Here is a 19,851-nt window from a genome sequence, read left to right as displayed (position 1 = left end):
TTACCCCAGGGCAGGTATCTTCCTTTAATTTTCTTCCAAGAAAATATGCCCACCTTTTCTTCCTAATTGCTGAAAGACACTAAAGGAATTGGCCATGCAGTGGGAACTCAACACAACCTATATGAAGGATGTTAAGATGGTGACATAATTAACAGTGACATGTATTTTAGTGTTGTATGACAAACAACATACAAGAACCGGTAGAGTCCTTGTTTACGCTGTTGAAGAACAGTTGTGAACTGATAGCCATTTTTGCTTTCAGGATAAACCACCATGGCCAGTCAACTCACACATGTTGCACGGCATCTTCAAACAACACCAGGTGCATAGCAGCATTTAGCTCATTGTAGTTATCTAACGTTTCTTTAAGAAGTGTCTTCAGCCCTTCCCAGTCCTTTATTGGCATGTAACATGGGTCTTCACTGCCACTGCTAAAATGGCAATAAACGAGGGGCTGCCGAAGCAGCACACTACTGTCTGCACCCTGCAAGACAAGGAAGAACAAACCGTGGTGTGTCAGCCACCCAGAGTCACCTTTCAAGAAACAAGCCTCAGGTCTATGCATGCGTAGGTGGGACAATGTCCCCAAATCCAGACCCAGTTCACCATGAACCCCAGCTAGTGTAGAAAAAGGAAAGTAAGCTCCTCTGCAATTGCCCATTTTCTCTCCAACCCTTTCCCCTCACCAGCTGTGCCAGGGCGAGCAGTGACCTCTGATGTTCATTCACTTACTTCAAAGTATTTATGAGCAGTTTCCAGCATTTTTTTCTGAAATAAGTCACAGTCATTTGTGTCTATCAGTTTGTCTCCATAAACACGGGACAATTCATGAAGCCACAGGCGCATTAAATCATCAGGGCATTGTAAACACTCTGGAGAAGCAAACAAAATCCCCTACAGGACAAGAACAGGAAACACACCTTGAATTCAGAAGATGATGTCATTTCAAATAACCATTCTTAATATTTATTTAGCCATATGCTGAATTTAGTGATTTAAAAGAAGCAAATAGGAGTGAGGGTGTGCACACGTGCAGATATAAGTTGTTTCACTACTGATAAGCAGCCTTAAATACATTTAGTATCATCACACTCATATTAAGGAATGCAACTAGAACTGTATTTCAGGAAGTCGGCAAGAACTAATTGACACATTGTTGTACAGGGCTGTTCTTGGAGTCAGTCAGACAGGCCATCTTCCTGACAGGCTCAAGATCATCACAGCTGGGCTTGTTGATTTGTTGGAGTCACATCACAGGAGGAGGGGCAGGGAGGATCATGGGACCCTCAGCTGAGCATCTGTCCACACCTCCCAATCTGTGGTGGGCAATTCAGCCCTAACTGCACATGGCCTGGAGGAAGGGCTAGAATATATAAGTTGGGTAAGACTAAGTGACAGGGGTTCTCTATGTGGCTATGGGAAGTGGAAGTCATCATTCAAACTTGGGTGAAGACTCTGGTATGGCCTTAGAGGTGGAGCACCTGCTCTTCTGTAAGTAACCCTCACCCATTGTTCTGTAAGTCCAATAAACTCACTGGTTTCCCAGAGTAGACTTTGGTGGAAGTATACCTTGGTCTGGGACCAAGGGAGGTGAACCTTGTTTACACCTCCCCCACAAAAGTAATTTTAGCAACACATACCTATGCATATGTATCTCTTAAGTCTCCAATGGATTTTACAAAGTAAAAGTACAAACAGTATGAAAGTAACAGGATATAGGATTTTCTTGCTTTTAATCCTTGATACCAGCAGTCTAACCTTTTCAAATGTAAATTGCCCAGATTCAAACTCAGAGGTTAGACAGGGGACTAGCACCAATCAGTCTGCCTCCTGAGTTCACCAACACTGCCCTTAAGTATCAGCGGCTCAGGTGGCCCCAGCTTCATGGCCAGCCAGCTTGCTCTGCACACAGAACGCATACAGACCTGTGGAGGATTAACTTCAAGATGGCAGCTGGCAGCCTGGACCTGAAGGGTGAACAGGCAGGATCATACCTCATTTCACCTTTTCTGCTAAGATGAAGACTCATGCTTTTTAATAAGACTTTATTAAGCAAAGTTACTCTGGCAGGTGCTAGAAATACAGAAAAGAAATGGCCTGTGCCATTAACAAGCTGTTGCCTAACACTGACAGGGTTTGGAGGCAGCTATGGAGTGATTCTAAAGTCCTGTGAAGTCTTCACATTTGTCTCCTGCACAAAGGAACTTTAAGCTCAAATAACTCTCAAAATATTTTACTACACATAGCAGACCACACTGTGTCCATTGTAGGAATTCCAGACCTTCAATTCCCTTTTTAGTATTTCCTTTATAAACTCAGACCTTAAATCCTTTTACCAGGTGCTACACCATTTGGACCTCAAGCCTCCATCCCCAGGAAGGTTGGTATCAGTGTGGGGCTATGATGAGCTGGTGGAGACTTTAAGAAGTGGGATCTATACACATAGCAGACCACACTGTGTCCATTGTAGGAATTCCAGACCTTCAATTCCCTTTTTAGTATTTCCTTTATAAACTCAGACCTTAAATCCTTTTACCAGGTGCTACACCATTTGGACCTCAAGCCTCCATCCCCAGGAAGGTTGGTATCAGTGTGGGGCTATGATGAGCTGGTGGAGACTTTAAGAAGTGGGATCTACCCAATCTTATTTAAAGGAATATTAACAACTGATTGCAAAAAATAAGAGCTAAGAACTTAGCTCAGTGGTAGAGTGTTTATCTACTATGGGTTAGATCCCCAGCACTGAAAACACACACATTCACACACAAAAGCACACCCCAACTAACCAACCAGACAAAAATCACTGTGAAAGTGCTGCTGTTCTTATGAAAACTCGGGAAAAATAACAAAGGCCAGTCCCTACATTCACCACAAAAGTGCTTTCAAGCAAGGTACAGAGGTGATATCTAGAAAAGAGTAGGGGCAGATTATAAAAACAAATCATAGAAGGTTCTAGACTCAGAAACTTCATGAGTTTTTCTGAAGAATCACTTCACTTTATGGAAGCAAACTAGAGATAGGAGCGATACCACAAAACCTGGCCACCAGACCCAAAGGCAAAGAAAAAGGTTGGCCCTGCATCAAAAGCTTGGCAAATGGCTGTGTGTTTCCAGGTCTGATGTTAGAACTAAATATTTAAATATTTATCTGACTTGTTTGATTGTATAGCTAACAACTACCTTCAACTGCAGGACATTAAAGAGCTTCCCCTAAGGGCAGCCCAGCCCCTACACACCCCAGCTTCCTGCCATTCATAACTCTACCTCCTGCGACCAATGACCCTGAAAGGAGTAAAAATGTTGAGAAAGGCAGGCCTGGCACTAGAAATCTGTATCAGCGGGTTTGCTTCCTTCTTGTCATGTTCCTGGTTTCAATGTGTTTCCCCCAAAATCTTGTGTTGAAAATTTAATGCCCAAATTTGTATGTTAATAATATTCGAAGGTGGGCCTTTGAGAGCTGACTATGATTATATGACGCCATGAGAGTGGAGACATTAGTGACTTTGTAAGGAGAGTCAAAGACTGGGACTAGTCTATATACTACCTCTATATATCTGATTATTATCAGATATATAGAGATTAGAAACGCATGTGCAAACATCTTAGTGGCAATTGCATTAAAAATGAATTTTTCTGAATGAAGCTGTGTATTTTAATAATGAAATGGAGATCTTTTTTAAAGGTTAAAACCTCATTTAATTTTATGTCTTATAGGGTGTATACTGAGTACAATATTGTATAACTATAATAATTCAACGGTAAAACTAAAAATTTACAGCCAATTTTGAAAGAGATGCATCTTAGCTAAGGAAATTGTTATTGAATATGTCAATGCTGTTGTAATGAAATGCTTCTTCTTCTAAATATGTGGTTATTAAATAAATAATTAAAAAAAAAAGAAGTGGGGTCTACTGGGAAATCTTTAAGTCATTGGGGACATGCCCTTGAAAGGGATAATGAGACCTTGGTTTCAGTGTCTCTAACACACTATGTAAGAATGTAATTTAAATACTAAACTAAAACAATCTAATAATTTAAAAAATTATACTTTCCCCTATCAAATGCATTTTAAATGACTCATTGATGTTTTACAAAAAAAAAAAAAAAGAAGAAAAAAGGACTCTTATTTGGTACTTAAAGGAGTAAGACTTTAATCCACAGAGATCAAATTTCTATTTTTACTGCTACTGCTAAATCACTATCATAGTCTCTGTCTACATAAATTCATGCATTGAAACTTAATTGTGGGGCCAGTGAGAAAGTTTGGTGGGTAAGCCTGGTGCTTTGAGTTCATTCAATTCCCAGAATCCATGTAAAGGTGGAAAGAGAGAATGGACTCCATAAACTGTTCTCTGACCTTCACAAGCAGGCCCATAGCATGCATTCCTCCCCTCCACAATAAATAAATGTTAAAACAAAAACCTTAATTACCAATGTGACAACATCAAAAGGTAGGACTTTTGGCCAGTATTTAAGACATGAAGGAGGCGTGACCTCATAGAAGTGGTGCTAGATGCTCACCCCCTTTACCCTTTCATCCCTTCTGCTGTGGACATATGTTCAAGGTGTCACCTGGAAAGACAGACCAGGCCTCAACAGACGCTGAACCTGCTCGTACCTTGACTGTAGGCTTCTCAGCCCTCTAAACTGTGAGAAATAAATTCTCATTACTTATAAGTTACCAAGTCTCAGGTGCTCTACCGTACAGCACAGACAGTATACAGCTGGAAGGGAACCACAGTCTCACTGATGAGAAGGGAACAGCAAACTTACCATGTTGACTTCCAGAGGCTTATGAGTAAAAGGTAAAGTCACAGAACATAGTTTAAAACTGAAGGAGTGTCATTAATGTAACTATAGTTATTTCTATACTCAAGAAGCTAGCATGCCAGTTGAGGTACCTGGAAGACATTTGATAGATCTCTCAGATTAAAAATGTAGTGGAATTTGACAGCAGTGGGTAAGAAGTACTGCACCATCATCTGATGGAATGCTATTGTTGCCTGGGTCAAAGAGGGGCCAGCCCTGAGAACTGATGGGCTGAATGTTTGCTGCTGGAGATGGAAGCTGAAGATCTGGCCATAGATGGTGGTCAGTGCATCCGAAGATGGAAAATTGAAGGCAAACACTGTGAAATGCCTCTGAAAAACAATTAAAACAAAATAGAGATAATTATACCAGAAAATTCAGACAGAAAAATTAACAAAACACTTGCTTTTACTCTTTCCCTTATCCAGGACCACTGCTACGTAACTTTTTACTGCCTTTCACCCTGACCCTTGGCTTGGCCAGGTGACCTGTTCTCACCCACAGAGTGAGGTGGATGTGATAGTATGCCAATCACTGTCAAAGGCCTGATGTTGACTTTTGTTGTTTTTAGCCTTTGACTTTGCATAAACTCTCTAAGTTAAATGATGAAAGATAGAAAAAAACAGAGGCATATTGTCACAATCACTCTAGCCAATGCCTCACTAAATTAGCTGACAGTCAACACCCAGGCATTTACAAATGAGCCTGGCAAAGACCAGCAGGGTCACCTAGATCCCACCAGCTAAGTTAAGTAAGAAGGAAATCTCTGTGTTGTGTGGATGTTAGTGGTGGCAGGTTTCACCATGAAACAGTTTATGCGCACACTTGAAACAATGCATATGTGTTTGCAGTAGCTTTCTGCTTAATCGCCAAAATCTGAGAGTAAAGCAACCAAGTTGTCCTTCAACAGGTGAATGAATTGACTTTGTTCATCAATGATCTACCAAGCCATGAAAAGAGATGAGGGAATCATATGTTCAAAGGGCTAAGCTAAGTGGAAGATGAACTGAAAAGTTACATACTAGATGAATCTAACTATATGACATTCCGGAAAAAGAGAAATTATGAGGCAACAAAGTGAGCAGTGCTTAAGAACTCAATGTCCAGAATATGCAGAAAATGCCAAAGACTTAACAGCTACAAAAGCTTGATCTAAAATGACTGAAAAGATTCTAACATTTCCCTGAAGATGTGCAAATGGACAAGAAGGACATGAAAAGATGTTGATCACCACTAATCATTGGAGAAGTACAAATCAGAACTATAATGAAATAATGTTTCAATCCTATTAGCATGACTGCTATGAGAAAACACAAAGAACCAAAGCAGAGAGAGAATCTTAAGTGTTGACAAAAATGTGGATAATTGGAATCCTTGTGCACTGTTGGTCAGAAGGAAAGTTGACGTAGTCACTGTGAAAAATAAAGTGACAATTCTTCAAAAATTTTAAACTGAGTTACTCTTGGATCCTGTAATTCCAGTTCTGAATAACAGTCAAAAGAACTGAAAGCAGGATCCTGAAGAGATATTTGTATTCCTATGTTCAGAGTGGCTATATTCACACTACCTAAAATGTGGACATGATCCAGTGTCCACCAATGGATGCATGGGCAAGCAAAATGAAGCATAGGACAAAAAAATGGAGCTTCATTCAGACTTTAAAAGCAATTTTTCAATGAGCTGCGTGTGTGATCTTTAACACCATGCCAAGTGAAATAAGCCAGTTGAGACACTGTATGGCTCCACTAATGTAAGGAACTTGGGACAGTCAGAATCACAGAGACAGGAAGTAGGATGGTGACTGTCAGGGGCCAGTGGAGAGAAGAAGGAGGGATCAGTGCTTAAAGAGTTTTATAGAGATGGATGAAGGTGATGTGGGGCAACAGCATATGAAAGCATTTAATACACAGAACTGTCTACTTAAAATGGTTGAGATGATAATTTTTGTTTTTTTGGTCCTTTTGAGACAGGGTCTCCCTGTAGCCCCAGCTGTCCTGGAACTCTATATAGACCAGGCTGGCCTTAAACTCATAGAGATCCGCCTGTCTCTGCCTCTTGAGTGCTGGGATTAAAGGTGTGCACCACCACGCCTGGCTGAGATGATAATTTTTAAGTAATATTTTTATTGATTCTCTGAGAATTTCATACAATATACTCTGATCATATTCAGACGCCTTCCCATCTCCTCTTATATCAACCCCAACTCCCTATCCCCATCCTCACTTCATGTCCCATGTTATTTTTTGCCTATAGGGTCTAATTTGTGTTTCTCAAATGCTCTTAGGTGTTGGTCCATCCTCTGAAGTCTGTCAACCTACCCGGCATCAATCTCTTAAAGAAAACTGACTCTCTTTCTCCCAATAGCTATTAATTGCCAATAGTTCCTCAGCTAGGACTGGGGACAGTACTGGCTATTGTCTTGGTTGCCCTCCAAAACTTGATGGTAAAACACTATTGCTGAAGACACTACATATGTGAGTAATAGAAAAAAGAGAAATCAAGTTAGTACTGTCCTTGAAGCTTCACCTCTCCTGGCTAAGTTTCATAGTGCTGGAAGGTGCTATGTATGCTTCCAGGAGAGTAAAATTATCATCAAGTTACTCAGCTGTGAATCGTGTAACAATAAGAACTGTCTTGGTAAGGCATGCCCACTGGTGTAATAGTGGCACGAATGCTATGGATGCAACCAACTACTTTCTGTTTGAATTTAAGCTCAGTTTCACAAGACGCAGCCCATATCTGGCACTGTTATCAGGGCCAAGAGCCTGTGATTAGACAGGTCACAAACTGCAGGGAAGAATCTGCTATGATTATCCTGCTAAACAAACATATTAAGTCAGTATTAAACTGACTCTTAGTAACTTGTTATATCCATAGATTTATGCATCTCTCAGCTCTCACTAGAGAAGTTTCTTCTTGCAGCAGATGTCCGTTAACACAGAGATCCACAACTGGTCAACATGCAGAGAATAAGAGACTGTAGAGAACTCAGCCCTAAATGGCACATTTTTATCACACCCTCTTCTCCCAAGGCTCAGGGGTCATTATGGAAGAGGGATCAGAAATACTGTAAGAGCCAGAGGTGGTAAATGAGCAGAGAGTGATAAACTTTTGCGTAACATGTATGTTACCATGATAACAAAAAAGAAAAAAAATTTTTTCAAAGGATTAGTGACTGCCAGGGATGCAGACGCAAGAGAAAAAATGCACAGGAAGAACAGAAGGGTTTTCAGAGGAAAAGCATTCTATGTGTTATTTTAACAGTGGGCACCTGTCACTATACCTGTTAACTCCACAGAACACAAAGAAGGAAGCCCAGTGGAAACACTGAACTTTAGTCGATAATAATGTGTAGATACTGCCTCATCAATTGTAGCTAATGTAAGTGGTTAGTTAATAAGAGGTGAAATGAATCCAGGGGGAATGAGGATGGAAACTAAATGGAAACACCATTTTCAGGTCATTTTAGTATAAACCTAAAACTTCTCTAAAATGCCCAATTAAATGGAAAAAACATACATGATTAACTGTCCAGTGACAATCTTTGTGAGCACCAAGAAACCCAGCCTAGCTTGGAGTTCATTATGTGGCCTCAGCCTTCCCAGCAAGGTCTACAGCTTTGAATATGACAGCAAGGGGTACTGGGAGACTGTGGTTCTGACACCCACCTGCAGCCTCGGGTTGACCGTGAAACTGCCCACCATGGGATTCATGCAGGCCACGTACTGGCAGCTGTGGATTTCTTTAAGCATGGCCTTCTGTCTATCATACCTGAGAGATAGAAAACAGAACCTCAAATCCAAAAATGAGATGACAAAACAACAAAATCTGCTGGTTCATGAAGGATTTCATCACAAACTGTCACCTTATCTTCACAATTGCTCTGCCAGCTTGACCTTCTTAGCCTTATCTGGGGGACATCAAAACTGTAGGCCAGAAAACTGAAGGTGACAGAATTTGTTGGAGGCCGAAATCAAGATCTGAAGTTGAATCAATATAAACTATTACTGCTTATTGATTTTCACAACTCTTAATATGGGTGGAAACTATGTTGTAGCCATAAGCGAGGCTTGCTGGGTGGGATGCTCTCTGCCCTATGTTTGATACCATGGATGGCAGACTGTAGGGCCTAGATATGATTAAATGTTTGCATTCTGCAGGTAAAGTCATGCTTCCCTTTGGTAGCTTAGTGTGAGTTAATTCTTAGAGAAGATGTGATTTCCGGGTAGTTGTTATGTTGCTCTGCTACTTTTCAATCCAATCTTTCAAAGATACAAAGGGAAATTGTTCAATTTAATATGATAAAAAGGAGTATAAAGAGGGGTTTGGGAGATGCCTCAGTCAGTAAAAGGCTTGCCACACAATACAAGGACCTGAGTTCAAATCCCCAGCATCCACGTTCAAGCCAGATGTGGCGGCACACAGCAATACTTCCGGCACTAGGGAAGTGGAGACAGGAGAGGATCCCTAGGCCCAGTCAGATTAACTGAATCAGGGGAACACTGAAACACGAGGTTCAGTGAAAGACTCTGTCTCAAAAACTAAGATGAATAGTGATCTGGCCTGGAGTCTGGTGTAGCCCTCTGGCCTCCACATACACATGCACATACATTCATGCAAACATGTTCCCTGTGCTCTCCCCTCACACACACACACACACACAGACACACAAGGATTCAAACTGAACTCAGAGCATTATAGGAAAAAATGCTCCCAGAAGATTAAGAAATTGGGGGTAACTATAGCTTCAAATATTCATCCACTGCAATCATCAAGTTTCGGTGGACAAGAAAACACAGGGACCTGCTTACCAGTGCCCATAGTCCATGTGCTGTCGCAGCAGAGCATGAGGCTGAACAGTGCCATAGGCGTCCACTGCAGGCATGTTCATATCATCAATGAAATAAACCAATTTTTTCTTTCCTTTTGGGCCATAGCTACGACCAGCTTTTTTCTCTAAAGGCTTTTCAAGAATTCCTGAAATAAATATATAATTTTGTCCGCCAATGACTGGCAAATGTAACATTTCTGCCTTTACTTATTTTTTCCCACATTCTTCCTCTCTTGTGTTGATTTGTTTATGTTATGGTTTCAAGTTTATTACCAGAGATGGATCTCTGGCTATCATTTCCCACACCATGTTCCTGCTGATTCTGTTACCAGCAGTAACTCCAACCCTCCTTTTCTGGAAACCTCAATGAAGGCATGTGGCACCACACTGTTCCTCACATCAGAGACAACCTCATTGCTGATGTGTGTGCTTTCTTCTCTGGCACCCACTTTAGCTTATGGCTCACTGCCGGTCCTGCTACAGTCTGATCTCTCAGTCCTTCTCCATCTTCTCTGTAAGAGAGTCTAGGAACAGCTCTCATATCCCCTAAAATGGCCCCCATACCTCTCTTCTTGGGTAACTGGGGTATAAGAGGTCAGTCTATGCAGACACTGCACACCTAAAAAGTGGTACTTTCCCTATTCCTACATGACTGTATGCTACTGATGACTCAGAGTCATGGGTAGGGAGGATCCTGAGTATCCTATTTCTCAGACACAGTATCTAATTGAATATTGACTCTTGAAACTATAAATATCTTGGGACCAGAGAAGACTCTCTCTCTCTCTCTCTCTCTCAATCTCTCTCTCAATCTCTCTCTCTCACCTTTATGATATATATATTTATATCATAAAGGATACAGCAATATATAGTATATTGCTATATCCTTTATGATAACCATGATAAATAATTTGCTAAATGAATGAAGGAATAAACAAATGAAAAAAGATGTACATAATAAATAAATGTGTTTTCCAAGCAACAGACCCACATTTCCAGATGCTGGCTGGATATCAGCTAGGTTGCCACTTGGATGTTTGAATCTGCCTTTTGCTAAACACATTTCACCACCATCTCTTACATACTGGCAGTTCACCTCTTTCCTTTCTTTTGTGTTCTTGCATTTGAGGCTAAAACTCTTCAGGTCAGTTAGGAAAGCCTCATAGGAACTCTATCCTTCCCATGTATGCCCAACCACAGTCTATAAATAGTCATGTTACTCAAACCTCATGCCACTTCCTTATATTCCTAACTTGTCACTTTCCTTTCTACAACTCTGGCCTAGGGCCACATTATATTAGCTGGTATTCTACTCAGTGGATCTGGTCTTCCTGACCTCAGATTCCTCTTCCCAAGACAGCTGGCATCTGGACAGTTCCTTGTTCCCTCGCAATAGCTCATCTCTACCTACCATGTGAAATACAGTCTCCTTGGCTTACAGCTCATTCTCTACAATTATGGTGAGTCAGCCCAGGTTACCCAGAATTGTCCCTGCCAAACACTAAAGTCCCATGCTCCAGAACACCACTGGACAGCGGATCACCCTGTCTGCGTTCTTGCTGTCCTTCTCCTCGTGCTGGGGTCTGACTCCAGCCTTTTCCCTCTTCTCCCTAATCACCAAGGTTCAGTCATCTCTCAGACTCAGTTCACTGGATGTGCCCTGCAGTGTTCTTCCTTAAGCTGATCCTTCTTTCCTAAGTCTCCTCTTTGCCTGAGCATCACCTCCTCTCATGTTTGAAATCTCTCTTTAAAAGAGCACTGACAACTATAGCTCTATCCAAGTCCCAATTTTGATGTTACTTCTCAATCTTATTCATATCTCTCTCTCTCTCTCTCTCTCTCTCTCTCTCGGGAATTAGAGGTATAGCACACAATTTGTTGAGCTGATAAATAATCAACTAATCTTCCATCTATAAGTCCCAAGGAATTCTCCTTCATGCTTATGAATAAAGCCATTCCTATGCCTGGAAACAAGTAGATAAATCATATCTATTTGCTAAAGAAATAATATGGAATTGGCTTTCTAACTATTCCATTCACTAAAACAAGACAAACCAATTAAAGAAATTTTGCAGAACTTCCATTGTTGGCTGCATTGATTTCAGTTAGAAAGTTTGTTAGTAATCTACACCAATACAGCCATGACAACAACACACACATACACATACATATCCTGGGACCCAACACTCAGTGCAACCCAACTGTTTCAATCACCAGCTGACACCATGGTATTTGCTGCCCTTCCTTCCCTGTGCTGGGGAGTGACAGGCGTACCAACCTCAGCTCCTCATGCCGTCTCCCTGACACCTCCCACCTCCACTTCATGTAGCCCCAACTCTCAGAAGGGTCAGTCTGAGAGTTTACTCAATAGCTCAAAATTATTCTTATAGTTCTGTTAAGACTGAATTAACAAGGGCAGTGAGATGACTCACCAGGTAAAGGCATTTGCTGCCAAGTCTGACAAACTGAGTTCAATGCCCAGGTCCCATGTGGTAGGAGAGAACTGACTTCCAAAAGTTGTCCTCTGATTCCCACATGCATACCATGGCATATGCTCCCCACCCTCACTGAATAAATGTAACATAAAGGAATTTAATTAACAATTCAAAGTCAGTCATGTCATTGATACACCTCTACTGAGTTTCTCTAGAAACAATCCCTTACATGGAGAAGTAACCAGAGGATCCTAAGCATGCTCCTATGTTACTCCATTCCATGAAATTAATTACAGGTGACTAAATGGCTTCAAGGTGACATAAGTATTACTGGAATATAAGTTTTTACTGTACTACAAAGTAATAACCTAAATAAAGCCCTGAGTGAAATAAAAGGTCAAACTTAGCCAGGTGTGATAGCACCTACCTATCATTCCAGCACTCAGGAGGCTGAGGCAGGAGGATCATGAGAGCCAGGAATGCCTGGGCTACAATATAAGACTTTGTCTCAAAACAAAACACAAATCAAACTCATAACAATAGCTAAAGTCTGTTTACCCAGTATGATGATGAGCAAAAATTCATTAGAGGCCTAAGCAAGGCGTCTAGACCTTAGTGAAGTGTCCTTTCTAGTATGACAGGGAGAGGCACTTACTCTGCAGGGCTGCTGCTGTCGTGTAGTAGTTGAAAGGCACACGTGACACTATGTAGTCCTCTGAGAGACTCGTCAGCATATCACTCAGAAAGACTGTTTTCCCCACACCTGCATTTCCCACCAGCATGAGCGGCTTGCCTTTCTCAAGCAGCAATTCGGTGAAATATCTAAGACGTGTTGTCTCCTGGGTGTGGACGAGAACTGTCTGAGGAAAAAAAGCAGGAGAGAAAGGGCAGAGAGAGACAGAGACATTGCAATGTTTTATAACTGACCCAACAGAGTCAATTTTTTAAAAAATATTTATTATTTTTATTTTATGTGTATGAGGGTAATGCCCGCATGTATGCAAGTGCACCCATGTCATGCAATGCCCTTGGAGGTGAGAAGAGGATGTTGGATCCCCTGGAACTAGAGTTATGGACAGTTGTTAGACGCCATGTGGGTGCTGGGAATCAAACCCAGGTCCTCTGCAAGAGCAGCCAGTGCGCTTAACCACTGAGCCATCTCTTTGGCCTGAGAATCAATTTTAAGTTGAGATCCAAAGAACTTACTCTGCAGAGCTGCTGCTGTCGTGTAGTAGTTGAAAGGCTGTTCGTGCAAATTCTCACCCAGTATGAGAGACTGAGTGGTCAGAAGCTTGACAGCACAGTTTCTGGGAGGCGGCTGGGAGTCTACCAATGGTTCACGCACATTCCAAAGGAAGAATACAGCCTCAAGATTCGTACCCCAGATTTCCCTCCAGCCTTAGGCATGGAAGGGACTGCAGTGGACATGTAAGAGAGTGTCTACCATCTTCAGAAGCTCACAAGACAAGTGAAAAGCGAGGCCACACACAAATGAGGACCAGTGCCTTTGCCCTGCGAGGTTAAATGGCACAGTGCATGCAAAGGTTTAGTGGAGGAAGGCACCAGTTTAGGGGCAACCAGCGGCCTGTAAATGGAGTATTCGCAAATCCAAAGTGCAAGTGAAACTCATTAAGCATTACTTTGATAAAAATTAAACCTTCATTTTTACACTTTGAAGTTTGGTAATTTATTACAATTTATTTAGATACTATATTTTTTCATAGGAATTTGAAGTGACTTAGAAGAATAAGATAAAATAAATAAAAATTAGACTTGATGAGGGCAGCCAGATGGCTCAGGGGGTAAAGACACTTGCTGGGCAAGCCTGGCAACCCAAGTTCGATCTCTGGAATCTATATAAGGGTGGAAGGAGAGAACTGATTTCACAAGATTACCCACTGACCCCTACATGATGCCCTGCCCCTCACATCGTGCCCATTCTACAATAATAACGATATAATTAAAAAAATAGACTCAGGGCACACAGATTAAAACAAGAGATCAAGAATAGAATTTCAGACACTGAAATTCAAGAAGCTGAATTCTGCATAACAATTGAATTATATCTGGGTACATTTCTTGGCAGCCAGAGTGGTAAACACAAAACAAGGAAGCACACAGAAAACCCTACTTGTAGGTTGATTTTTATTATAAAAACTACTCATTAGCACAGTGAATAAAGTTCTTCTCACTTGATTAGCACATACTGATCATGACAGACTGTTTTGTAGACCACTCTGGATCATGTTGGGAAATGACCATTTATTCTCAGTGAAGGGTAGATTGTGTTTTGTGATATTAAACAATACTAGACTCTTTTTGTTTTTTGGTTAGAGCAAAGCTGCGAGGAGAAGATTTCTGTTACTGTTTCCATTTTGGAGAGCATGAAGCTAAAGCTTAGAAAGCCCAGATTCCTTGGCCTAAGTCACAGCTGGTAAGTGGAGGTGCTTAGGAGGTCTACTCTCCCTCACAGACAGCTCTTCAGAGCATGAACCTGGGAGTCGGCCTGACATGCTGCTCTGCTTGGCTCAGCACGACCAGCTCTTCCAGTTTAAAAAGACTCCTTAAAAACTCCTTCAGTCCCAAGCAAACTAGGACCATTGGTCATTTTTAACTTACTACTAATATCACTGTGGACACATTTCTTAACCTTCTTGGATTTCAGTTTCTCCACATGGAAAATGGGGTCTAGTAACAGTCCTTGCCTCATAATGCTGCTGTAAAGAATAAATTAGTTCACTGGGGCTGGAGACAGTTGGCTCAGTTGATAAAACGTTTGCCACACAAGCATGAGGACCTGAGTTTGAATCCCAGTATCCACATAAAAAGCCAGGACCAGAGTGCCTGTAATTCAAGTACTGGGGAGACAGAGACAGAAAATCCCTGTGGCCTACTGCCTAGCCAGTCTAGCTAACAGGGAGCTCCAGGTTCATGAGAACCTCGGTATCCAAAAATAAAGTGCAGTGACCGAGGCACACACAAGTGTCAAGTATATTCACACACAGGCACACTCCCCCCCACACATGCACACCCACATGAGCATACACATACACAAAGATAATGAATTAGTTAATAGATATAAAGTGTTTAGAAAAGGTTTTGATGGATGATAATGAAATATTGCATATGTTATTACTTCTGATTTCCCATGGTTTTCTTCTAAAACATTAAGAGGCTGTTAAAATAATCACATTTAGTATGACTGTATATAAAGACTGCAACTTCTTCAGAAGAAAAATAATTTTTTATTCAATAAAATTTGTTGAATAAAACAGATTTTTGTTGTTTTCTGTTGAACAGGGTTAATAATGCGCACCACACTTTGATACTAGCTTTTGTCTTCAGGATTTTTAGCTGGTTGTTAGTTTTTAACCAGCTAGGGAATATTGCTGGGTAGCTAGTTTTAGGGAGGCTGGACAAGGAGATTTAAGCAATAGGCATAGTTGGTAGCCTCGTGACACCGGTTCCTTTCCTTCTCCCAGGCAGACACTCCACTGTGCTAAAGTCACTATCTGTTGTCATTGAGATATGTGAAGCTCAAATGTTCATGTATTGAAGGCCTGGCCCCCGTGGGGTAGTATGAGAAAGTAGTGGTAGAATATTAGAAAGGCAGGACCTACCAGAGGCCTTTAGCTCATGGAGAATGAGCTCTTGAAGGGGATTTTAGCACTCTGGTCTCCCAGCTTAGAGACAGGACAACAAAAGACAAAATAAAGCTTGTTTCATCTGCTTGTTCTACCACTGTAACTTGCAAGCAGCAAGGACCGGTTTTGGGGAAGGGTGAGTGTGTTGGGCATGTTAGAAGGACATGGAATCTGAAGATCCACAGTACAGAGTGTGATGAACTGAGTTGTGTATTCTCTAAAATTCATATGTCGAACCACTGCCTTGGAATGTGAATATTAAAGGGACAGGACATTTAAAGAGGTGGCGGTTATGGTTTGAACATGAAATTTCCCTCACAAGAAAACCAACTGGTGGAGCTGCCCACTACCACAGAGTAGCCTGCTACCATCTCTTTTCCACTCTGTCAGACTACATCTCCTCACACTGTGAGCCAAATCAACTCTTTTCTCCCTTAAGCTGCTTCTCTACCAGCATTCAGTCACAGTGAGAAGAAACACTTTTCTATTAGTCAACTAACACAGTGATTAAGTAAAAATGGGGAGCACAGGATGGCTCTAATCTAATGTCAGGGATGTCCTAATCAGGAAAGAAAATGTGGACACAAGGGGATAGTGTCCAAGGATGCACACACAGAGAAAAGACCACACTGGACACAGTGAGAGGTAGCCATCGCAAGTCATGAAGAGAAGCTCAGGAAAAATAAAATCTGCCAGTGTCACACCTGGATTTCCAGCCTCCAGAGCTGTGACAAAATAATTTCCATTGTTTAAACTATTCAGTGTGTTCCACTTTGTTACGGCAAGTCTAGCAAATTAATACAAACAGAGGAGACACCTGTATGCAGACAGACAGACAGACAGGCAGGCAGACACAGACACAGACACAGACACAGACACACACACACACACACACACACACACACACACACACACACGGAAAGTATCAATGAAGATTGACGTCAACAAATCCACCCCACATCTTGAGCTCAAACTAATGCTGTCAGCTTCCTGCTATTTGGCAGCAGCTGCCTCGTCACTGATGTGGCAACAGTCACCTCTCTGCCATTCATACAGCACTGCTTCAAACAGCAAGCTCTGAAATGAATCAAAATAAGAAATACAGTAAAAAGGAAAAAAGATTGAGGCTGAATAAGGTGCCAGAGAACAACTCAATCAAAGAGAACTGGAAATGGACATCTATGGAGAAACAGTGAAGAAAAAGATTTATTTTGACTTGTCGGCTGTCACCGGAATGTGAAAACAAGGTGAGGCGATTAAGCGCAGCATTGTGTGGCTGGAATGGTAAAAGAAGGAATGTATATGAGGTCTAGAGATTTACATAAGAGCAGAATTAAGAGTCATTGAATTAGCCGACTATGCTTCTAATTTTACAAAAGCTGTTCAGTTTCTTGGAGAATATAAAGAAAGCTACTACTACAGAATTAAGTTGAAATAAAGGACAAACAAAGGTTGCATAAATATCAGCATTCCTGTAGTTGAGATGCTTCTCTCCCAGGGAAAAATATCACATGCAGAACATCTCAACAGCAATCCATACATCTGGCAAGAAAGGAGGGTCTGTTTCCCTTCAAGAGCACAATGGTTCTTGGGGGCTGTTGCTACTCTCCCAATACCTACCTTCAGAGGTGCGTCGGCATCCATGGTGAACTGGGGGACCTTGTCAGTCCAAGGCAAGAACTTCTTAGTTTTGTGGTCCAGATAATAATCAAAGATGGTTCCCTGGGATGGAAACTTCACTGCTTTCATTTCTTTATGCCACCACCGACTAAAGTCAGCTTGGTAATTAGAAAGCTAAAAAGAACAAGAGAAAGCTTGAGTGCAGACTAGGAAGATACACATAGCCCCTCCAAATCCTTCTCAGTACAGGGTCTGCTGGGTACTGAGCCATAATCCCAAAGCAAACTCCTGGGTTGGAGCACACCAGGATAAATAAATCAGTTATAAACGATGTCACCATACAGGTAGAAAGCCATGAGTGTGGGATGCCATAAGGTATAAAAAACAGGCTTAAGAAGGGCGATGGAATTCTGTGAGCCTTAGATTGCTCCTCAGATATTCAATCTAATAATGAATAATCAAGTAAATCATTATGCCAGGTACTGCAGGACAGCAGTGATCAGTACTGGTATTGATTGCTACCATGTTAACACCAATTGACATTAAAATTAAAAAAAAAAAAAAAAAAAGAAATGCGGGGATTTTAAAAATGCTAACATGATCTGACTTAAGTACTACCATTTCTTCTGAGTTCATAGCCACCTGACCCTTTTATTACAAACATACCTTCTCTTTTATAAAATGATGATCATGGATCTCCCTTTACTTCCCTAGGTGCACAGCCTCCAGTGTCCTGGTCCCAGCACCTTCCCTGGGTAAGTCCAGGGTGCACACTGCACCTTGACTCCCCCCAGCCTCTTTCACTGTCCCAGCTCCCCTGTCATGTCTCTCCTCCTAGCCTGGGTACAGGCCCATTTCTTGTTTTGGCACCTCAGACACCGGGGCTAACCTCTAGGCCCAGAGCCACCACTGCTTCCTGATCCTTTGCATCCAGACCAAGCCAGTTCCACCCTGCAGCACCCAGGAACCCTCTGGGCCTGGTCCCGCCCTCACCTCCCTTTGCTTCCTGGGCTGCACAGTCTCCAGTGTCCTGGTATCAGCACCTTCCCTGGGTAAGTCCAGCATGCCCACCTTTCCTTGACTCCCCCAGCCTCTTTCACCCTCCCAGCTCCCCCTCCACATCTTTCCTCCTAGCCTAGGTACAGGCCCATTTCTTGTCTCGGCACCCTAGACACGGGGGCTAACCTCTAGGCCCAGAGCCACCACTGCTTCCTGATCCTCTGCATCCAGACCAACCCAGTTCCTCCGAGCCGCCCACAGGGACACTATAGGCCTGGTTCGCCCTCACCTCCCTTGACTTGTGGCACAGCCACCACCTTCCTGAGACCAGCATCTAACCTGGGCCCTTCTCGCCAACCCAGCCCCCAAATTCCTGAGGGCAGCATCTTTCCTGGAGGGACCCAGACCTTAGGAGAAAGCCTGATAGCATCTGAGCCTCATCCACTTGGGCCTCTGTGCGAACTCCTGAAGACAAAAGCAATTAGGCCACTCCAATACAAAATCAAAGGAGAGCACCTGAAGTCTAGACCAACCAGCTTTTCATGCCCAACAAGTAAACCACAAAGAGACATAAAGTTTACAAAGAGAAGCAGATCGAAATTCAACAAAGGAAGGCTTGAGTCTCACACAAGAATCAGAAACTACAAAAGAAATTCACATGTCAAAGTCACAGAGAAAAAACAATAATCTGAAAACCCAAAATAATATATCCCCACCAAATACCAATAGTCCTCTAGAGGAGTACAATGAGAACTTCTTAGAGATAACACAGGACATGGAACTCAAAAGAACAATTATAAAAATGACAAAAGAATTCAGTAAATTTAAAGAACACACAAAGAAATGAAAAAACCAAAGGAAGACAGGGATAAACTTCTGAATGAATCAGAAAAGAGAAGTACTGAAGAATACTCAGGCCGAAATGAAGAGAGTGAAACACTCGGTAAGCCAATCAGAAACGACAGGACAAAGCCTCACAAATAGTAAGAATGAAATGGAAAACAGAGTATCAAGACTGGAAGATAAAGTGGACAAATTAGACCACTCAAGCAAAGATTATGAAAAATTTAAGAAATCACAACAAAGGCATATGCAGGAATTGTGTGACACCATAAAAGACCAAACTTACGAATCATAGGCATACAGGAAGGAGAAGAATCTCAAGATAATGGTATGGAACAGATCTTCAACATGACTGTAGAAGAAAATTTCCCCAAATTAAAAAAAGACATGCCCTCTCCTATCCTCAGGCCTCTTGGGGTGGGTCTATCGCGGAGCCCTCTGCGCCTTGACTCCCCCGGCCTCATTTGCCCTTCCATCACCCCCGCTGTTCTCTGCTCCTGGTTTGGGCCCTGCGCCATTCCTTGTCTTGGGTCCCCAGACACCTGGGGAACCGGTGCTGCTTCCTGATCCTTTTCGCCCAGGCCAGCTTGGTGTTTTCCTTGGGCTCCAGGAGCACTGCTTCGGGACCTGGCCCCGCCCTTACCTCTCCCTGCTTCCCTGGACCTACACCG

At 42.2% G+C, this 19,851-nt stretch overlaps 1 protein-coding gene across 1 annotated transcript in view; it reads right to left on the bottom strand.

Moving 5' to 3' along the window:
• Dnah11 (dynein axonemal heavy chain 11) overlaps positions 1-19,851 on the bottom strand; it is a 381,221-nt gene that overhangs the window by 159,842 nt on the left and 201,528 nt on the right. The window contains exons 45-51 of the mRNA XM_029567531.1: positions 17,339-17,512; positions 12,730-12,934; positions 9,620-9,785; positions 8,477-8,579; positions 4,901-5,140; positions 733-894; positions 291-484 (exon numbers count right to left, since the gene is read on the bottom strand). Coding sequence (XP_029423391.1) covers positions 291-484; positions 733-894; positions 4,901-5,140; positions 8,477-8,579; positions 9,620-9,785; positions 12,730-12,934; positions 17,339-17,512 — 1,244 coding nt within the window. The remainder of the gene's footprint in view (positions 1-290; positions 485-732; positions 895-4,900; positions 5,141-8,476; positions 8,580-9,619; positions 9,786-12,729; positions 12,935-17,338; positions 17,513-19,851) is intronic.

Source organism: Nannospalax galili, unplaced genomic scaffold (genome assembly GCF_000622305.1).
Source record: "Nannospalax galili isolate Female #2095 unplaced genomic scaffold, S.galili_v1.0 scaffold158, whole genome shotgun sequence".
NCBI classification, from domain to species: Eukaryota; Metazoa; Chordata; class Mammalia; order Rodentia; family Spalacidae; genus Nannospalax; species Nannospalax galili.
The sequence above is the reverse complement of the archived record's forward strand: the minus strand, read 5'-3'. Positions and strand labels throughout refer to the sequence as shown.